The sequence below is a fragment of the Dermochelys coriacea genome, chromosome 3 (assembly GCF_009764565.3).
Source record: "Dermochelys coriacea isolate rDerCor1 chromosome 3, rDerCor1.pri.v4, whole genome shotgun sequence".
Classification (NCBI taxonomy): domain Eukaryota; kingdom Metazoa; phylum Chordata; order Testudines; family Dermochelyidae; genus Dermochelys; species Dermochelys coriacea.
In genome coordinates this window covers 166,344,967-166,363,248 of record NC_050070.1, presented here as the reverse complement: position 1 = coordinate 166,363,248, position 18,282 = coordinate 166,344,967, and the positions used below count along the sequence as shown (strand labels likewise).

General features: G+C 38.3%; 1 protein-coding gene across 1 annotated transcript in view; it reads right to left on the bottom strand.

Moving 5' to 3' along the window:
* The window catches only part of USH2A (usherin), a 590,403-nt gene that overhangs the window by 354,242 nt on the left and 217,879 nt on the right, over window positions 1-18,282 (bottom strand). The window contains 6 exon segments of the mRNA XM_038396580.2: window positions 689-962; window positions 9,233-9,363; window positions 9,905-10,028; window positions 10,030-10,094; window positions 14,837-14,938; window positions 15,375-15,501. Of these exon segments, the coding sequence (XP_038252508.1) occupies window positions 689-962; window positions 9,233-9,363; window positions 9,905-10,028; window positions 10,030-10,094; window positions 14,837-14,938; window positions 15,375-15,501 (823 nt within the window).

The window sequence follows — 18,282 nt, the reverse complement described above, 5'->3', positions numbered from 1 at the left end:
CACTGAATTGCAGCTGCGCTTCTGCAGGATTTTATGTGTAGACAAGCCCTTATTCTATCTAAGGCCACATCTGCACTAGAGGCCTTACAGCGGCATAGCTGTACCAATGCAGCTGCACCGCTGTAAGATCTCGCATGTAGCCACTTTTTGCCCCCAGTGACAGGTGGTAGCTATGTCGACAGGAGAGCATCTCCTGCTGATGTAGTGCTGTCCCACCAGCACTTCTGTCAGTGTAACTTATGTTGCTCGGGGGGAAGGAAGGGGCGTGTTTTTTCACACTCCTATGCAATATAGGTTATACCAACAAAAGTGCTAGTGCAGACATAGCCTAAGCTAACAGCTCCGATCAGGAACAACTGATATGTAAATTAGGATGCAATCATCTTGACTTTGCAGGCAAGCTAAGAGGCAGGTGAAATCTAAGTGACCTTTGAAACGTTAGGCTTGGAGCAAGAAGTTTAGCTAGATGTGGTGGATGGATGGAAATGTTAGCAGAAACATGGGACAACAACAACAATAGGGAGAACATCTGTATTTCCCCTTTAGACTTAAACAAATACTACCTTGTTTAAATGCCCCCTAATACTGTACTGGTATATATTTAGTACCATCTCAGAGCAAAGACAGCTGTCTATAGAATTACTAACACCTGTTCCTGCAATGCTGGATTTCCCTTGGATTTCCTTACCTTGTTCTAATCCTAGTTCTTTATAGAAGTTCTGTAGCTCAGAGGGGATTCCTCCTACATAGACTGGAGAGTTTACTTTCAGTTGCTGAGCACTGGGTTCCAAAACATGCTCTGTCAATTCATCCATACTTGCAGAAACTCTTGAGCCTTCCTTCTTCACAGTTACTTTCTTCCAGTTTCCATCACAATAGGACAGCCCCACCCAGAGATCCACTCGTGTAAAAACAATGCCAGTTTTTAACAGGAAGCTCAGAATTCCACTCTTCAGCTCAGCCTGTATTTTAAAATAAAAGAAAGGTTTCAAAAATGACAGTCACAGAGGAGGAAAAGGTCAACGTGTTATAGTCATTTAAGACATTCAACTGAAGGAAAGGTACAAAAACATTTTTCCTTCAAGTAATTGTAATGACAGTGCAATTGTTAACATAGGATATAACAACTGTAGCAAGTGACATAATTTGACATGTAACAAAAAAATTCTATTTTTTTTTGCAACCTATTTAGGACTTCAGAATCAACAGCCATATAATTGACTGAAAAGAAAAGAACAGCTTAAAGTATGACTGTTTCTATCTGACTTTTTTGAAAATGACAAAACACCATTTTCTTCTGTCAATTTAATTTTTGGAAAAATGTGACATTACAATAAGGAAATTAAATGTCAGACCTGATTAAGCTCCTTTTAATTATCTAGTGAATGCTAGTTCAAATTTGTACAACAACATATTGATACCATATTTCATCCTTATTGTTTTACATCTCTAAAATAATTGTTTCTATATGTATTTTCTAGATTAATGTATCAATTTTGAAATATGAAATACATTTTACCTAAATTTTCATTGTGGAAATAAAGTTTCCATATGCTTTACTGCCAAATTGTTTAATCCTGATTGTCTGAGATGCACCAGCATGTATGTTTTGAGATTCCAAATTGGCTAGCACAGAACACTGATAATTTAAAATATGATAGTTGTGAACAAAAATAAAAATAAAAAAATGAACTCCCTCCAAAAAAAACAAAAAAAAGGATAAGCCCATAGAAAATACATTTCATTTCCCAAGCCAAAATCTTAAGTGAAATAAGATCTGTGACAGGGTCAGGCCAGATGGCTATAGGAGAGTAATAGAAGGCAGATATATTAGCCCCAGGCTAAGTAGGTCCCTTTCCCCTGGATAAGGTAACAGGGAAGGTTCCAGAACAATCAGGAACCTTCTGGAGACAATTAAGACAGGCTGATTAGAACACCTGCAGCCAATCAAGAAGCTGCTAGAAGGCAGGCTAATCAGGGCACCTGGGTTTTAAAAAGGAGCTCAGTTCAGTTTGTGGTGTGCGTGTGAGGAGCTGGGAGCAAGAGGCACTAGGAGCTGAGAGTGAGAAACGGACTGTTGGAGGACTGAGGTGTACAAGCATTATCAGACACCAGGAGGAAGGTCCTATGGTGAGGATAAAGAAGGTGTTGGGAGGAGGCCATGGGGAAGTAGCCCAGGGAGTTGTAGCTGTCGCACAGCTGTTCCAGGAGGCACTGTAGACAGCTGCATTCCACAGAGCCATGGACTGGAACCAGGAGTAGAGGGTGGGCCTGGGTTCCCCCCAAATCCTCCCAACTCCTCATCAGACACAGGAGGAGTCGACCTGGACTGTGAATTTAGAAAAGCAGCCAAGCTGAGGGCTGCCATGAAGCTCCAAGGCGAGCAAATCTGCCAATAAGCGCAAGACCCACCAACTGCAGATCTTTGTCACAGAACTTAAAATATAAAATAGAAAGATAGATCTATAAAAATATACATCTTTAACATTCTTCTGGAAAAAGATGCACATTTTTGAGAAATAGAGAATACCAACGATTTCTCACATTAAAGTATTTATATTTTGATTGCATTTTAGTAACAATTACTCCAAGTGTCCAAAAAATGCTAACCTACCCCACAATAAATGTGATTCTTCAAGATCCTGTAGTCAGTGTGGATCACATGCATCTCATTTGTGTAAAATCTGGGGTCTTTTGAACAGCTGTGTCAATTGAGGCTTCAAATGCACCCTGTGCCTCCTTGTGTTCCTATGTGAGGGCAATAAAGGGTGGAGCGGCTATGATACTCCCTCAATGCTGTCATTGAAGCTCTCGGTATATGAAAACTCTAAAAAGAAGGTACACTGGGCAAGTCATGGGATTGACACTGACTACAGCATAGAACCACAGTTACTGTAAGTGACTGTTCTTTTGTCTTTGAGTATGAGTCAGTGTGAAACCTACTGCAGCTGACTGGCAAGCAGTAAACCCTCAGAAGGGTGGGAATGAAGAGTTTCAGCTGCATTAATCAAACAGTGATTGAAGTACTCCTCTCCTGAACTTGGCATATGACCTAGCAGCTAAGGTGCAGGTATAGTGCTTGACAAAGGTCAGTGGGCTCCACATTGCCGTCTTACAGACTTCTGATGTTAGCACATTCCTGAAGCAGGTGGAGGACTTTGTTCTGTGGTGGGGGGAGCCATGATGTTCAGTGGGAGAAGTACAGCAGCTAGTTGGTAACACAGTGAGCTACAATGTGTAATCCATTTCTATATTCTTGTTGATGAAATGGCCTGACCTTTAGTATGCCCAGCTGTGGCTAGAAATAGCTAGGGTGACAGTCTGAACAGTTTGGTCCTGGCAGTATAATAAAGCAAAGCCCTAGATACATCTAGTGTATGCAGTTTCTTTTCTCCCAGTGCAGAGTATGGCTTCAAGAAGAAGACAGGCAGGTTGACTGACTTGATGAATTAGATGAAATTCTGAGACCACATTAGGAATGAAGAGAGTGGGGGCTGAGTATCACTTTGTCCTGTGCAATGTCATATAATGTAGTTCAGCCAGAAATGCTTGAAGCTTACTCCCTTTCCTGGCTGACACAACATCAACTAGAATATGGCATACGCCATTCTGAAATGAGGCTTCAACACTACCTCTTATTCAGACTGCATTATTCCATCTGTTACAGTTTGTTTAGGAAAAGAACTGACTGCATATAATAAACATTAATCCATAGTGAACAGGGGGCCGAGGAGACCCCATGTAAAAGAAAAGGAGATGTGTGTTATCATGCCATGTATCTGCCTAGCTACAGGCATGTCCGTCTCCAATACAGATTCCATAATGCAATGTAAAGGTGATGTGTTATTGTAATGGGGCGCACGCCGTGCCCCTCTGGTTTGGCCCTTCTTCCCCTCTTCTCAGAGACTCAGTGACACTTCAGGTGGGTGGAACACCCGTGCTCTTTATTTGTGATCAAGTCCCCACCACCAGTTTTCATCTATATACAGGCTTTTTATAACAGCTTGGCCTACCACAGGCCTGGCCAGCAACAAACTAGGAGGCTCCCACCTCCGTTTGAGACTGACCTTTCCCTCCTGGTCTCTGCCCCTACATCCCTCCACTTCCTCCCAGCCTGATAGCTCCTGCTAACGAGGCTGGCAGGTGTGGTCAGTTACCAGGCAGGCATCAGGCTATCTACCTAGTCCCAATCCAATCCCCCTGATTGGGACTGGAATGGCAGGAGCTGATTAAGGCCTCTCTAGCAGCACCCTGCGACAGTGATCCATGTAAAGGAACAAGTCAGGAATACCATCGTACCCAAAATGGTACCCTGGCAAAGTGCTGCGACTTCTAACCTATTTTCCAGTGCAAGTTTGTTCTGGTCAAGGATCCCAATGACAGCACCATCATTTACGAGCAGCGTGCTATAAACCTCACTTCCACTCAGTGTTAATTTTTTTGGTGAGCTTAAATACACAAAGAACACTTCTGACATCTTTATGTGTGTTTGTAACATCAGACTGCAAGAGACTAGAAAATGTACTCTCTACATAGCACTCTTTGAGGTGAGGGGATGAGGTGAGATGAAAATTGCTAATGGAGGCAGGGAAGCATATTCAACCACACATTTCAGTGCAGTAATAACCAACTGAGTTGTAACACCTAAATTGACTAAAATAGAAAGCAACTTTAGAGGGGAAATTATTTTTCTCTTTGCTTACTTTGTGTATTTGACATCGCTTTTTGTACAGTCATTTCCTTTTTATAGTCAGATAATCATATTTATCTACTTCTGTGGGACTTCCACACAAAAGGGGAAAGAAAAACACTTAAAAATAAGAAATGTGGCTATAAAGCCATAAAATGGTCAGGGGCAAGCATAATATCCAAAATTAAATTTAAAATTGGGAATAAGTCCCTTTAGTTGCTGTTTTCATTTGTAAATTAGAAATATCCTAAAAATCAACAAAACAAAGTGCTTTTTGTTGCTGTTTTCTAATTTATGACAGAAGTTTAAAGGGGAAAGAAAGAAGTTTTAAATACATATCGGTGAGTGAAATGACAACTGACAGAAAATATGATGTATGCAGTGTTGTTGTAGCTATGTTGGTCCCAGGATATTAGAGAGACAATATTAGAGAGATATTACTGGACCAAATTCTGGTGGTGAGAGAGACAAGCTTTTGAGTCTTCTTCAGGTCTGGAAAACCAACTCAAGGCTTGTCTTCATTACCGCACTAAATCAGCGCCGCTGCGATTGATGGAGTGGCGTCAATTCAGCGCATCTGGTGAAGATGCGCTATGTTGACAGGAGTATGCTCTCCCATCGACGTAAGTAATCCACCTCAATGAGAGGCAGAAGCATCTCCCGCCAACATAGCATGATGCAGACACTGTGTTAAGTCAATGTAAGTTACTTCACTTGGGGGTGTTTTTTTCACACCCTGTGCAACATAACTTACATTGACTTAAGCAGTAGTGTAGACAAGGCCTTAGAGTGTCTAGACAGCTAGACACAAGGTGTAACAAATGGTTTAGCATAAGTAGATGATACATATTTCAAGGGACCATTCAAAGTGAAGTGGCCTGTTAACACCCTTCCAGTCATAGGGAGGGGAGGAACTGGGGTAGGGTTGTTATGGGTTATAGATTGTTGTAATAAACCATAAATCCAGTGTCTCTATTCAGTCCATGATTTTTAGTGACTAGCGAAGTTATGAATTTAAGCTCCCAGGCTCATCTTTTGAAAGTGTTGTGCAGGTTTCCTTTGAGGATGAGTACTGATTGATCACTCGATATCCGACCTCTTTCTGAGAAGTATTCATCCACAGGTGATATGGTGTTTTTCTCTTTTATCTTTTTCCTGAGAGTTCATTCAAGAGCATAGTGATTGTCTAATTCAAACTGCACACCCCTAGTTGTCACCTACCACCCCATACTGGAACCCGTACAGTGCATCATCAAACAACTACAACCCATATTCAATGGAGACCGAATCCTGAAAGAAATCTTTCCTGAATCCCTGTTCTGGCCTTCAGACAACCCCCCAACCTCTCCAAGCTCATCATCAAAGTGGCACCATACCCTCCCAGAACAACACATACAAAACACGCAGATATATCTCCACCACTACAATGATCGACACCTCCCATAACACACCTTTCAAGATCTATGGGTCCTACAAATGTCACAACACATGGTGTACTATATCCAGGTAACTAAATGTCCCAATAACAACTATGTAGGTGAAACCAGACAATCACTGCACTCTCAAATGAACTCACACAGGAAAATGATAAAGTCAAACGCCACATCACACCTGGGTGAGCACTTTTCACAAAGCAATCACTCTATATCTGACCTATCAGTGCTCATCCTCAAAGGAAACCTGCAAGACACTTTCATAAGATGAACCTGGGAGCTTAAATTCATAACTCTGCTTGACACTAAAAATCATGTCCTTAATAAAGACACTGGATTTATGGCTTATTTCAACAATCTGTAACCCACTAACCCTCCTTTTTGTCCTGTGACTACAGGGGTGTTAATAGGCCACCACCACCTTGAATGGTCTCTCTGAATATGTGCTACCTACTTATGCTGAACTATCCATTTGATTTTGTATTTAGCTGTTACACTCCCAGAGTATCTTTCCCAGACCTGAGGAAGAGTTCCATGTAGCTTGAAAGCTTGTCTCTCTCACCAATAGAAGTTGATCCAATAAAAGATATTACCTCATCAGTCTTGTCTCTCTAGAAAATATGGTAACAGTCTACATATAATAGACTTGGTAAACATTAAGGATGGAGAGGAAATATTTAGTTTGGTACAAGTAAATATATTATATTATTATTTATTATTATTTGTGTTACCATAGCACCTCGGGTCTGTAGGCGTAGACCAAGACCCATTGTGCTAGGTGCTATACAAAGACAACACCTTCCCAAAGAGTTTTACAACATAATTTCTTAGATCATCATCTTTATGGCAGGGATCATGTTACCCCAAACCTGCAAATACTTGAGCATGTGGATAAAGTGGGTAAATTTACCTACCCAAAAGTGTTTGCAGGACTGGGCCCTAGTTAGTGCACTGTGACACAGTGGGGCCATAATCCTGAAGGCATCCTCTGGGCAGCATTGTTATATAAATAATGAATTGGAGCAATAGAATGAAATTAGGCAGACTTCTGGCACTGAAAATTAATAAGGTTTTGGAGTTGTTTAAACTAGGAGCTGAGGGAAAGCTGATGGGGCAGAGGAGTTCACAGGTCAGGCAAACATATCTGCTAGGGATGAAGGACGGGACCGAAATTATAGCTGAACTGGAGCAGGGATGGGTTGGGATCAGAGAAGTAAACTCTGACAGATCAACAAATGTCAGACTAAGGAGTTAAATAAAAACCAGATACTTGATCACAAAATATAAAGACGTATCTAATGAATGCCAGAAGTTTAAAGCAAAAACAGGTGAATTAGAATGTCTGGCAATGGGACATAATAGGCATTAGTGAAATGATGGAATAACAAAAATTAATAAAATACTGTAATGTCTGGATAGAAAACTATACAAGGAGGGTTGAATGGATCATAGAGATGTGAGGACTAGCACAACACCCCAAAAAGAATTCCTAGAATCTAGTGAGATAATTCTGAGTGGAAAGATCCACATAGTTGAATCTGTATGGATACAAATTCTAAATTATGAGAATACAAACCTATTAGTAGGATCGTACTACCAGCCTCCAGATCAGGAAAAGGATACTGAATGAACCCTGTTGAGACTGATCAAGGGGGCAACAAAAGCTAACAAAATAATCATAATGGGTGATGTAAACTTCCTACATATAAATTGGTTAAATATAACAATGGGACAAAGTATAGTGAAGCAATTTATTCTCACCCTAAATGATCACTTCTTGGAACCACTAAGAGAAGAGATCATTCTCAACCTAATCCCATATAACAAACAGGAGTTGATTCAAGAAGTAACTGTAGTTGAGCAGCCAAGTAACAGTGACCACAATGAAACTAAGTTCAACATCCTTGGAGAAGTAAAGGTACCAAAACCCACGACTGTGACATTAACATTTAAAAACAAAGATACAAAATATAAATAATAAATAAATAAGGAAGCATGGCAAAAAGGCATCTTTGTTTAGTTCTTGTCACTCTATGTGAAAAAGGATATAGCAGAGATAAAGGAAGTTCATAGATGGCCAATGTAAATGACTAGAGACATAAAAACCTTCTCTGTCAAGAGAACTGAAGAGACTGGGGAGGTTTTACTGTACAGAGGAAACAAATAAGGGACATGTTATAGGTATAACATTAATGATGGTGTGCAGGAATTGGATTGGGCTCTTCTATTCACATTCGTTCATAATACAAGAACAAGGAGAAATTTCATAAAATTGAAAGGCAGTAAATTTAAAACTAATAAAAGGAAATAGTGTTTCTCACTATACACAATTTACCTGTAGAACTGAAGAGTTTAACAAGACTAAAGGACTGGACTAAAAAAAATCCCAAACAGAGTTTTGAAAAAGAAATAATGCTTCACAGCATAAATCAGCTTCTACCTAATGGAAGTTAGGAAGAAAACTTTGCTATAGGCAGATAATTCCATAGCTGCCTGCTGCAGGTTTTCTCCCTGTACCTTCCTCTGAAGGCCACTGTTGGAGACAGGATAATGGACTAAAATGGTCCATTAGTCTGATCCAGTGTGACAATTCTTATATTCCTATTAAAATGGATAATTATTGCTAGTAAGAAAAAAAATTCCTGATTATGATGATCTATTAGGGCGTGGAACAGTTTCCTTACGGAAGTGATGGAACTCTTGTAACTTGAGATAGTTAAACTGAGCTGGATAAAGTCCTTGTAATGTAAATATACAAAAGAGAATAATCCCACACTGTCAAGGGAATGGACTTAATATAGATCTTTTCCATCTCTAACCGATTCTAATTGTTTACAATCCAATAGAAAATGTTGCAGTGAATGTGACATATTGATTTTTTTCCTTATTTAAAATATATACATGTATTATATTTTTTTTCTTTTCAACCCTTTTACTATACATTTTAAAATGTTGTACAGATTGGTATTTATATATGAACATATATAAGATTACATGGTTTGAAAAAAATAAAAACTACAAATGATAGTGTTTTTAGGGAAAGACAGTAACAAGAAAATCTCATACAAGGTATCTGAAAAAAAATGTAATAATTCATTTCTGAACCTACTGCAAGGTAATCTGGCCCTTCTTTGTTGTAAACAAACAGAAGTAATCCATTCAGTTGGTCTGTTCTAAACTTCAAGGAGATCTCAAAGTCGAGTCCACCATGAAAAATATCTGAATGGAGTTCCAGGAACCCTTGAAAGACAAAATAACACGTTTTTAAAATAAATAAATCAAAGCAGAAATCAAAAGTAAGGAAAGATGCTGCATTGCAGAGTCATTTATAGAATTCTAACAGAGGATGCTGCGTTGATGTTCATTCAGCCTTGTAAAGCTACTTCATCATCAAATGGAGCAAAAACTCATAAAGGAGAAACAGTGCAACAACCTAATACTTCATTGTGATGTTTGCATCATGGTGTTCCATTGATGCATCACAGTATTTTGTGTTGATATTCAGTAGGTGTGCCCTCTCCTTTTGTAGGCACAAGCAGCACCTGAAAAATATTTCATTGTAGTTAATATGTGTGCATCTCAAGCAGCTGCACCTCTTGCTGACTATAATTCATTCTGTGAGCATGACTTGCTCTTGTAAACACAGAAGCTAACCTTTAGCCCAGCTGAAAATAACCCTGAAAAGTAAGAGTGTGTTTAAAAAGAGGACAATCGAAAAACAGGTGCGATAATTTATTCAATTTGAGAATTGATTGGTCGACTATCTAATACACTATTTTACCTTTGCCAAGAAAATGTGCTCCTTCCATAAGGACAGTGGGACACCCTTCCCAACTCTGATAGATGTTGTTTTGATCTTCAGCATCCTGCCATTCTAAAGGTTCCCAATTTTCATAGGGATTGTGGGTTTTTTTTCAAAAACACATCACTGAGACACCCCACAAAACCTTTCTGTATTATTGTCTTAGTCCCTGCAAAAGTGAAAATATTATTTAGGAAATGAACCACCTGATATGAAAATAAAGACAAATATGCATACATATCATACTTCACACACAGATGGAGAGGTATATATGTATATAAATATCAATCTCTTTATGGATCACCTCCCTGGGTCAAATCCAGACTCTAGTGCCTGGCCAGCCATTAGAGGGAGCAGCCACCACTCTTTGGCCTGGGAGGATTCTGAACTTGCTGAACTGCTTCATGGAGGCTCCTTCACATCAACAGCGAAAATAGCCCATATGGATGTAACAGTGTGTACATGCCCCATGAGGATTCTAAGGGAATCCTTCTAGATTAGCACTCCTCAAATTCAGGTTTTACTTCTTAAAAATGCCATGAGGAAGGGGATGCAATCAGTGAAGGGAAAGATGTGGTCTCATAGAAGCAGCTGTTTCTGAATCTGGCTTTGGACCCCAAAATCAGAGTTTCCTGAGCAGTATGGGCTCAAACTCCACTCTCCACTCAATACAAGGGAGGGCTCTGGGTAGTTCCTATCCAATATCTCTAAGACATACAGGTGAACAGGGTTTCTTGGCCCTGGCTGGGGAAAGACATACTGGGAGATAAGAGATTGCACACATCCATTTTTCCTAACTGGAGAGGAATCTGTAACAAGGCAGGTTTTGCTGATGGCCCTCTCCTGAAAAATATATATAAGTAAACCCACTCTGATTAGTTTGTTTGCATAGTCCTTTTGAGTTACATGGGATTCTGAGGCAGACACCTGGGATGATTGTCTGCACCAATTTCTTAAAAGACTATGGACACGTTTTTCTGTTTTTGGTGAATTGAAATAAAGACACAGAAAGTGGAAGCTTCTTGGTTTACTAATTCCATGGACTTGCTGAGTTTTTTGTTGGTTTTGTTGTTTTGTTTTTTACCTAACCTACCAGATCAGAGCACTTTATGTAATACCTACATACACTCATGGATTCCCCACCCCCATTCCCTGTGTGCTGCATTGCTGGGAAACACATATGGAACAAGACTCCACAATGTAGAGGGGTGCCACCCTCTTGTGTGCTCCCTGATATCCAGCCTCATATTAAGTAGCATAGCTACATTGGCTGCACTGCCAAAGAGCCCTCTGCAGCTACTCTGGAAGGGACAGAATTTGCCCCTCTGTGTTATAACTGGATGTTTAATGACAAAAGTAAGTTTGTGCTACTTTTGATTCCTGTAAACCCTGCAGGGTTAGCACAATGATAAGAGAGTGAGCTGGAGTGTACTCCAGGCAGCAAACCATGAAAGCAAGTTGTCAACTAAGTTCTAAGTCTTTATTACTGATGGTGCTATAAACTCAAAAACACTGTTTGACTTTCAGATCCCAGTGCTGTCAGTCAGGAAAAACATCTTTTTACTTGTAAACTGAGCAAACATGATACGGAGTCACTGAGACACAACAAATATGAAATCCCAGAATACCATTTTTACATAGTCACTTCTTAGACTCTAAGAGTATGGAGGATTTTAAACAGTAGTAAAATTGCAGTGTGTGTAATCTGCACTCTCCTTGCATGTGGACACAGCCATGTGAGGAAAGTGCAAAATATTACAATAGAGGTCCAAACTGCGGTCTGCATAGGTGAAATATATCCAGATCCTTATCTAAACAGATTATAAGTAACCCATTTACCCACTTCATTGTTTTCCACTGCTCATAGTATAATGTGCATTGTATACAGGTGTATGAAGTAAGGCAATAAAAATTCAAGTACATAAGCAATTAAGAGAAATAGTATGGTCCAGTAGCACCAGACCGGGACCCAGGAGATCTGGCTTCAGTGCCCTGAAGTCTTTTAGTTTCTCAGTTCTCCACCTGTAAAATGTGCATGACAGTACTTCCCAACTCCCTACACAGCGGTGTTTTAAGGATAAATACAGCAAAATTGTGAGGAACTCAGATACTACAATAATGGGAGCCATACAAGTACCTAAATTATCTAGATAGATAGATATCAACTAAAGCTGGTGAAAACACTGTAGTGTAGCATTGTTTCCTATGCTCCAGTACTGGACTAATTACTGAGCATTGTGTTAGGAGTCACCCTACTGCTAGAGTTACTTTATTTTGGATGAGATGTGAAAAAGTCTCACTTATTTGTAGACATTCAAGAACCCATGGCAATTTTGCACAAGTAGGGTGTTATGTCCAGTGTCCTGGTTAAATATAACTATCCATTACATTTGAGTTTGGGTAGCAGTCTACATTCCTCTACTGTTTCAACTGGACAAAGCACCTTTCTGTCCTATACAGGCATGCAGTGCTGCTGAGCTAAATTGTTGTTGCATTTCACTCTTGATGTTTTGTAGTTAAGTTCTTGGGCAAGTCAATTTGTGGGAATGAAAGGTGTAGTTTTAAATTGTTGGATGCCAAGTAATTTTGAATTAAAAATTACTGAAAATATTTAAAGAACCAAGACATGATATGCCAGCTCTTACCAACTGTTTCTCTTACTGCCAACACAGAAGCTTGGCTCACATAGAAGCTAAAGACCAACCAAAATAATCACAGTTATTAACCACAGCTCTTTTATTGTTAAAGAAAGGTAAAGAAAACATCAAACACCACCAACGACCTAACACAAATGTTAAACTGGTTACTTCTGCTACAATCTATTCTGTATGTCTCTCTATGGAGAGTTTTAACAGAGATTACATCCCTAAGAACACACCTCTGAGGTGTGCTTTCCTCTTTGTTAGTTAATACCAAAGTATATTGTTTTCCCAAATTATTGTGAATCCATTCTTTACTATATCTTTAAGATAACTAAGAATGTTTATATATAGGCAAAATAATTTTGTATCAGAGCAGGTGGACCTGTTGGTTATTAATAAATAACCAGCCAATATATAGCTGGCCTAGTAAGCAATCTTAACTACGTCCTATGAAACCGAAGAAATATTTATATCAGTTACTTATAGGAAGCCATTTAAGGAATTGTCTTGAGACAGGCCAATTAACCAATATTAAGAATTTTAAATCCAATTAAATACCACTATTTCTCTGTTTACCAATGTTTAGCTTGTCTCCTCATGGACTAACCATTTGGTGATTAACAGGAGAAACTGTTAGTCTTTTAAGTTACGACAGCATTTCAATATTCCAACAAAATCATTACCGAAGTTTTAAACCTAGTCCCTTTGCAATGTTTTAGCTAACTTTCTCTCATCAATCCATGCTGAAGTCTTGGAGAGGTTTCCTTTGGTTGGTTTCTTCTTGAGTCTTCTCTGGTTTTCTTATCTGTCTATGGCAGCTTGCTTGTAGAGATGGACAGAATGAGTTACATAGTGCTTGCTGCCTAAGCAGAGTAGCAGGGAGTGAGAGTGGGGAGCTCACTTCTATCTTATATACCCTTCTCCTTTTCATTAAATTGTGAGAAAACACACCTCTTCCATGCTTCTTTAGATTCAAGTTGGTTGCTGTCCCTCTTTTATTGGCTCCATGCCTTGGGGCATGGCTTAGGTGCCACTTTCAGCTCCTGAATATGCACTTTGTTTAATGAATATGCAACATTTCTTTAATTGCTTTTGTTCTTGTGGCCAGAAAGATCAAGATAGAGTTAAAATTAGCTTTAAATTTTTTCTTTTTATTCAGTTCATTTTCTGAGGTATATTCAGTTTAATAGAGTTTGATGGAAAAGAAAATTCTGTTTTCCAAAAGTCCAAACATGCCTGTTTTTTTTAGGAGTTCTTAGAAAGAGCTTTTCAATTATACCCAACTTGACCCTTTTCTGATGACATTTCCACCATCTGAAGGACCTGGAGCTGGGAACCAGAGGCAGCAAGGCCCCCCTTGTCACACCACAGAGGGCAACACCACTGAAATTATGATTCTGTAGATTTTTCTGAATCAAATGACACTTCTCTTACCTTTCTATCACTAACCTGCCCACAGAATGACATTTTACTATTTTATGCTCCCAGACAATGTTTGTGTGGCTTTAAACTCAGGTTTTCCTTTGAAAAGAAAAGGGGAAGGGAGATGGTATAGCCCTACTTTACCTCTAGATGTACTGCTCTGATAACACAAACTTGCATTCCTGTCACAATCAGGTTTCTTCCTAAAAATGCTTATGTGGTAAGTCTGCTTGATGTTTGCTTGTGCTTGGGACACAGAAGTAGAAAACATCTGGAATTTCTTCTATTAGCTTTAACAGTTTTTAACATAATTAGCTAAACATGTGTATTGTCCAATTTCTAAGCATCCTTGCTATAGCACTCTATTAATATTCAGTAAAGGCACAAAGAATTTTGTAATGACAAAATTATAACTACATTTTTTATTAATATTGTTTTTGCAACAACACTGAGGTCTCTCCCACATAATATATATTTATAGTTATGAAAAGTACTTTGGAATCCTTATGCTATATAAATTATGAAATGTGCTCACATGCTTTATGTATATGTTACTAACTTAAATGTACGTATCCTATATAAGTCAACATATGCGTGAAGTAATGTTGCTTATATTGCTAGTGAACTCAGTCAAAAAACAATTTCTATCATTGAAGATGCAAATACAAGAAAATTTGTGTGAAGGTATTTTTGATTAAACAATTATCTAAATAATTACGGAAATTAAGTGCTGCCCTCGGGTTCCTGGCAAATTATCAATGCAGCCCTCAGTGTTGCAAAGGTAGGTAAGTCAACCCCACTGTAGTGGATTTCGGATACATCACATGAATAACACAACTATACTCACTCATGTCCTTTCTTAGGATAGTATAATCCTGTGGAAGTCCTCCAACAAAAACACCTGTGTTTTCCCCAATAATGGTACTACCACTTGTAGCTGACAAAAAACCTAAAAAAAGAAAGAGTGTTATTTTTCTATGCAAAGTTTTCAATAAATCTGTAATTTAATGGTGATGCTGTATCACATATTAGATCTAGGATTCAAATATAGTACTATGCATGATTATGCCCTTTTACACAAGCCTGAGGATGCTTTACAAAGGCATTTTACAATAGAATAACATAATAGCAGCATATCATCAAGTATAAAAAGAGACAAAAATCCTCGAGTCTAGTGTTAAAATTGCCAATGATTTACAGACTATAGCTATTGCAGAAAGACTTTATTTTGGATGGCAAGAACTGTACAATGTACTGTGACCAATTTTGTCATGAAAGTTTGTGCAAATATTTTCAACACACAAAAGAGGGTAAATAGTGAAAGTGAAAGCAAGTGAGTAATATCCTGATGATAATGATATAATGTGAAGGAATGGGTTAATTACCTGTGTACTGACTATCCACAGTGATTTTTCCCAAAGCCTGATTTCTTGTAGCAATTATATGGTGCCAAATGTTATCATTGTATTGTCTTCCACCATCATTTGTTGGAGTAACTGCCACTGCAGATCCCTTTCAAGAAATATTTAAAATATTAATAGAAGGTACCTGTGATGTTCCCCTCTCTATTTAAATTTATGCTAAAATAGTGAATAATGTTAACATTGATCAAGCTTTACTCATCTCTTTGTAATCCCAATCCTTGGTAAAGTAGCCCACTCAAAAGTTTGTGTAGAACTAGGGATCCAGTTTAGTTGCTACTACGAGTTAGAGCTTAAATTCTTTTCTAACTTGCACCCTGTGCAGCTCCCCTGATTTCAGTGAGGGGGTGGGGGTTAAATTGAAATTCTGTAATATTTCAACAGACAGTTATTGGATGACTGTTACTCAGCCTGCAGTGTGTGAAATGAGTCTCTAGTGTACAGGAGCCACCATCACATTTAACATTAATTGGGATTGTTGTTTGGCAGTTTCTGTCTCTAGGTAGTCTCTCTAAGTGAAGGTCAGGAATACTTATAGGGCAGTATTAGGAAGCTTGCACTGCCATTGTTCACCCCATTCTGTGGATAAGGAGAAGACTTCAATTCTTAAGGACAGTCAGTCCAATTTTTTTTGGAGAAGAGAGAAGTCATATCAAAAATTCAGCAGAAAAATATCAGAGGGGGATGGTTTTAAGATGCCATTCATATGTAAGAGAAATGCTAATCTAATCATAACTTCTTTCCAAGTTGTATTAAAATTATTTTGGACATACAAAATTGTAAATGATAAGATAAGTGAGACACAGTTGGAGACCTCAATGGCTAACATCTAGTACAAAACTTTTCTAAATACACCAGGTAAAAGGAAAATAACTGATGCAGACATCACGTCAAAATGAATTATTCATTTTTTAAACAGATGTTTCTCTCATAATACTGTAGGAAAAGTGACTGTGTCATAGGGCAATTCCTAGAGATTGATGTCTGATTGGTGTTTAAATCTCCCAGTAATCCTTAATAAATACAATCCTAGAGCATTAAATTACACCTGACTTGCAGGGATGAAGTGCCTTTTTCCAAGGAATTCAATATTATTCAATAGAATTCACCCTTCAGGGCAGGATATCCCTGCAGAACAGACAGAATTTTAAGGCTACAGAACTATATACTGAACCTTCGTTGTTACTGTTTCAGTAAAACTTTAAAATACTTTGAGTGGAATCACATCAATGAAGTCAGTGGGAGCTTTGCCAGTGACTTCATTGGGACCAGGATTTCACCTTTTGTTCTTAAAAGCAAAACGCTGTACTTGGGCAATGCACTGCCTATAACACTGAAAGAAGCCAGCTTAATGTATCACTCTTGGAGAATGGAACATTTGAACAAATCATTAGCTTTTATTTTTAAAATCAAGAAGTCACATTCTAATTAGCAAGCAAAGTAGCTCTCACTGGTGATTCCAATTTACATTAGAGAGATGCTGGCCTTAATGGCAAAGAGTAGACTCTTGTTTTAATGCTAGTTTCCACCTCAAATCTCAAACACAGGACATAAGCTTCTTGTTAATAGATCTCAGGTGATTAGGAGGAAGAGCAAAAAATAAATGTTTGCTATGAGGCAAGCTTGACAATGAAATACCGTGAATGCTTGACAATGAATTACTGTGTTCTCTAATTATTATCACAATTCTTATGCACCCCTTATGCTAAAGAAAGAGAAGCGTTATGCTAATGTGTTATCTTTCGTACAAACACCTGAAGCAACGATTAATAATATTCTTTCTCTATGGCACTTTTTGTCTAGAGATCTCAAAGTGCCGTAACTATTTAATTAAAGATTCACAACCCCACTGTGAGCTAAAAATAAATTACCCCCATTTTAAAAATGGAAAAAAGTGAGGCTAAGAAATAAGAAATAAGCCAATTAATATTGGATAGGATGAGGATAGTTGGTCATAGTTGATTTTTTTAAATCACACTTTTATTTGTTGAGATTTTAACCACCAAAACATACTTAGCCATACATCTTCCACTTTAATTAATGCAGATATAAAAACTGTGTACATTTTGATTGTATCTGTTTCCTCCACTCTTCATATATTGCTTGTCTTCTTAGGTTGTGAGCTCTTTGGGCAAGATTGTATCTTATTGTATGTGTGGTCAATGTCTACTACATTTTGGGTGCTATCAGAATAGAAATAATAATATTAATAACATAACTTGCCCAAAGGCACAGAAAGATGGAGAAGCAAATGCAAGACAGTGGCAAATCCAAGAACAAAATCCAGGAGTCCTGACTCCCAATCCCCCTGTTCTAACAACTAGACCACAATGTGTGTTCAAGCATTCCAAAAAGGACAATTCCATGCTCCTAAGAAATAAATAAAATGCCATCACTAATCAAGATAAAAATGAGGAAAGAAGATCTCTGAATATGTATTTGAGGCATTGCCACTGTTGGTGGCAAGATACCAGGATAGATAGAGCAATAATCTAATCTAGTATGCATTGTCTATCTGCCTACAAAATGCTAATATGCCAGAAAAATTTATTAAAGAAGAGCTTTCTTGTATTTTTTTTCTCCCTCCCCCCCCCCAATACTTGTTAATATTAGAGCAACCCTATTCAATGGGATAAACTAAATGACAGGTAGAGATGTGAAAGATTATTATAAACTGTATACCTCTTCTACAGATGGAGCTGAAAGCACGTTAAATTTAGCCTACGATTGCAACACTAATTTAGCCTACGATTGCAAACATAAGCGTTCAGTGGTTTCTACAATTTGGTTTAAAACTGGCTAAAATTAGGCCAAATCCTGCAAAATCCTATGCTGTACCAGAAATAGGGACCATTCACAGTGGTAAAGTTAA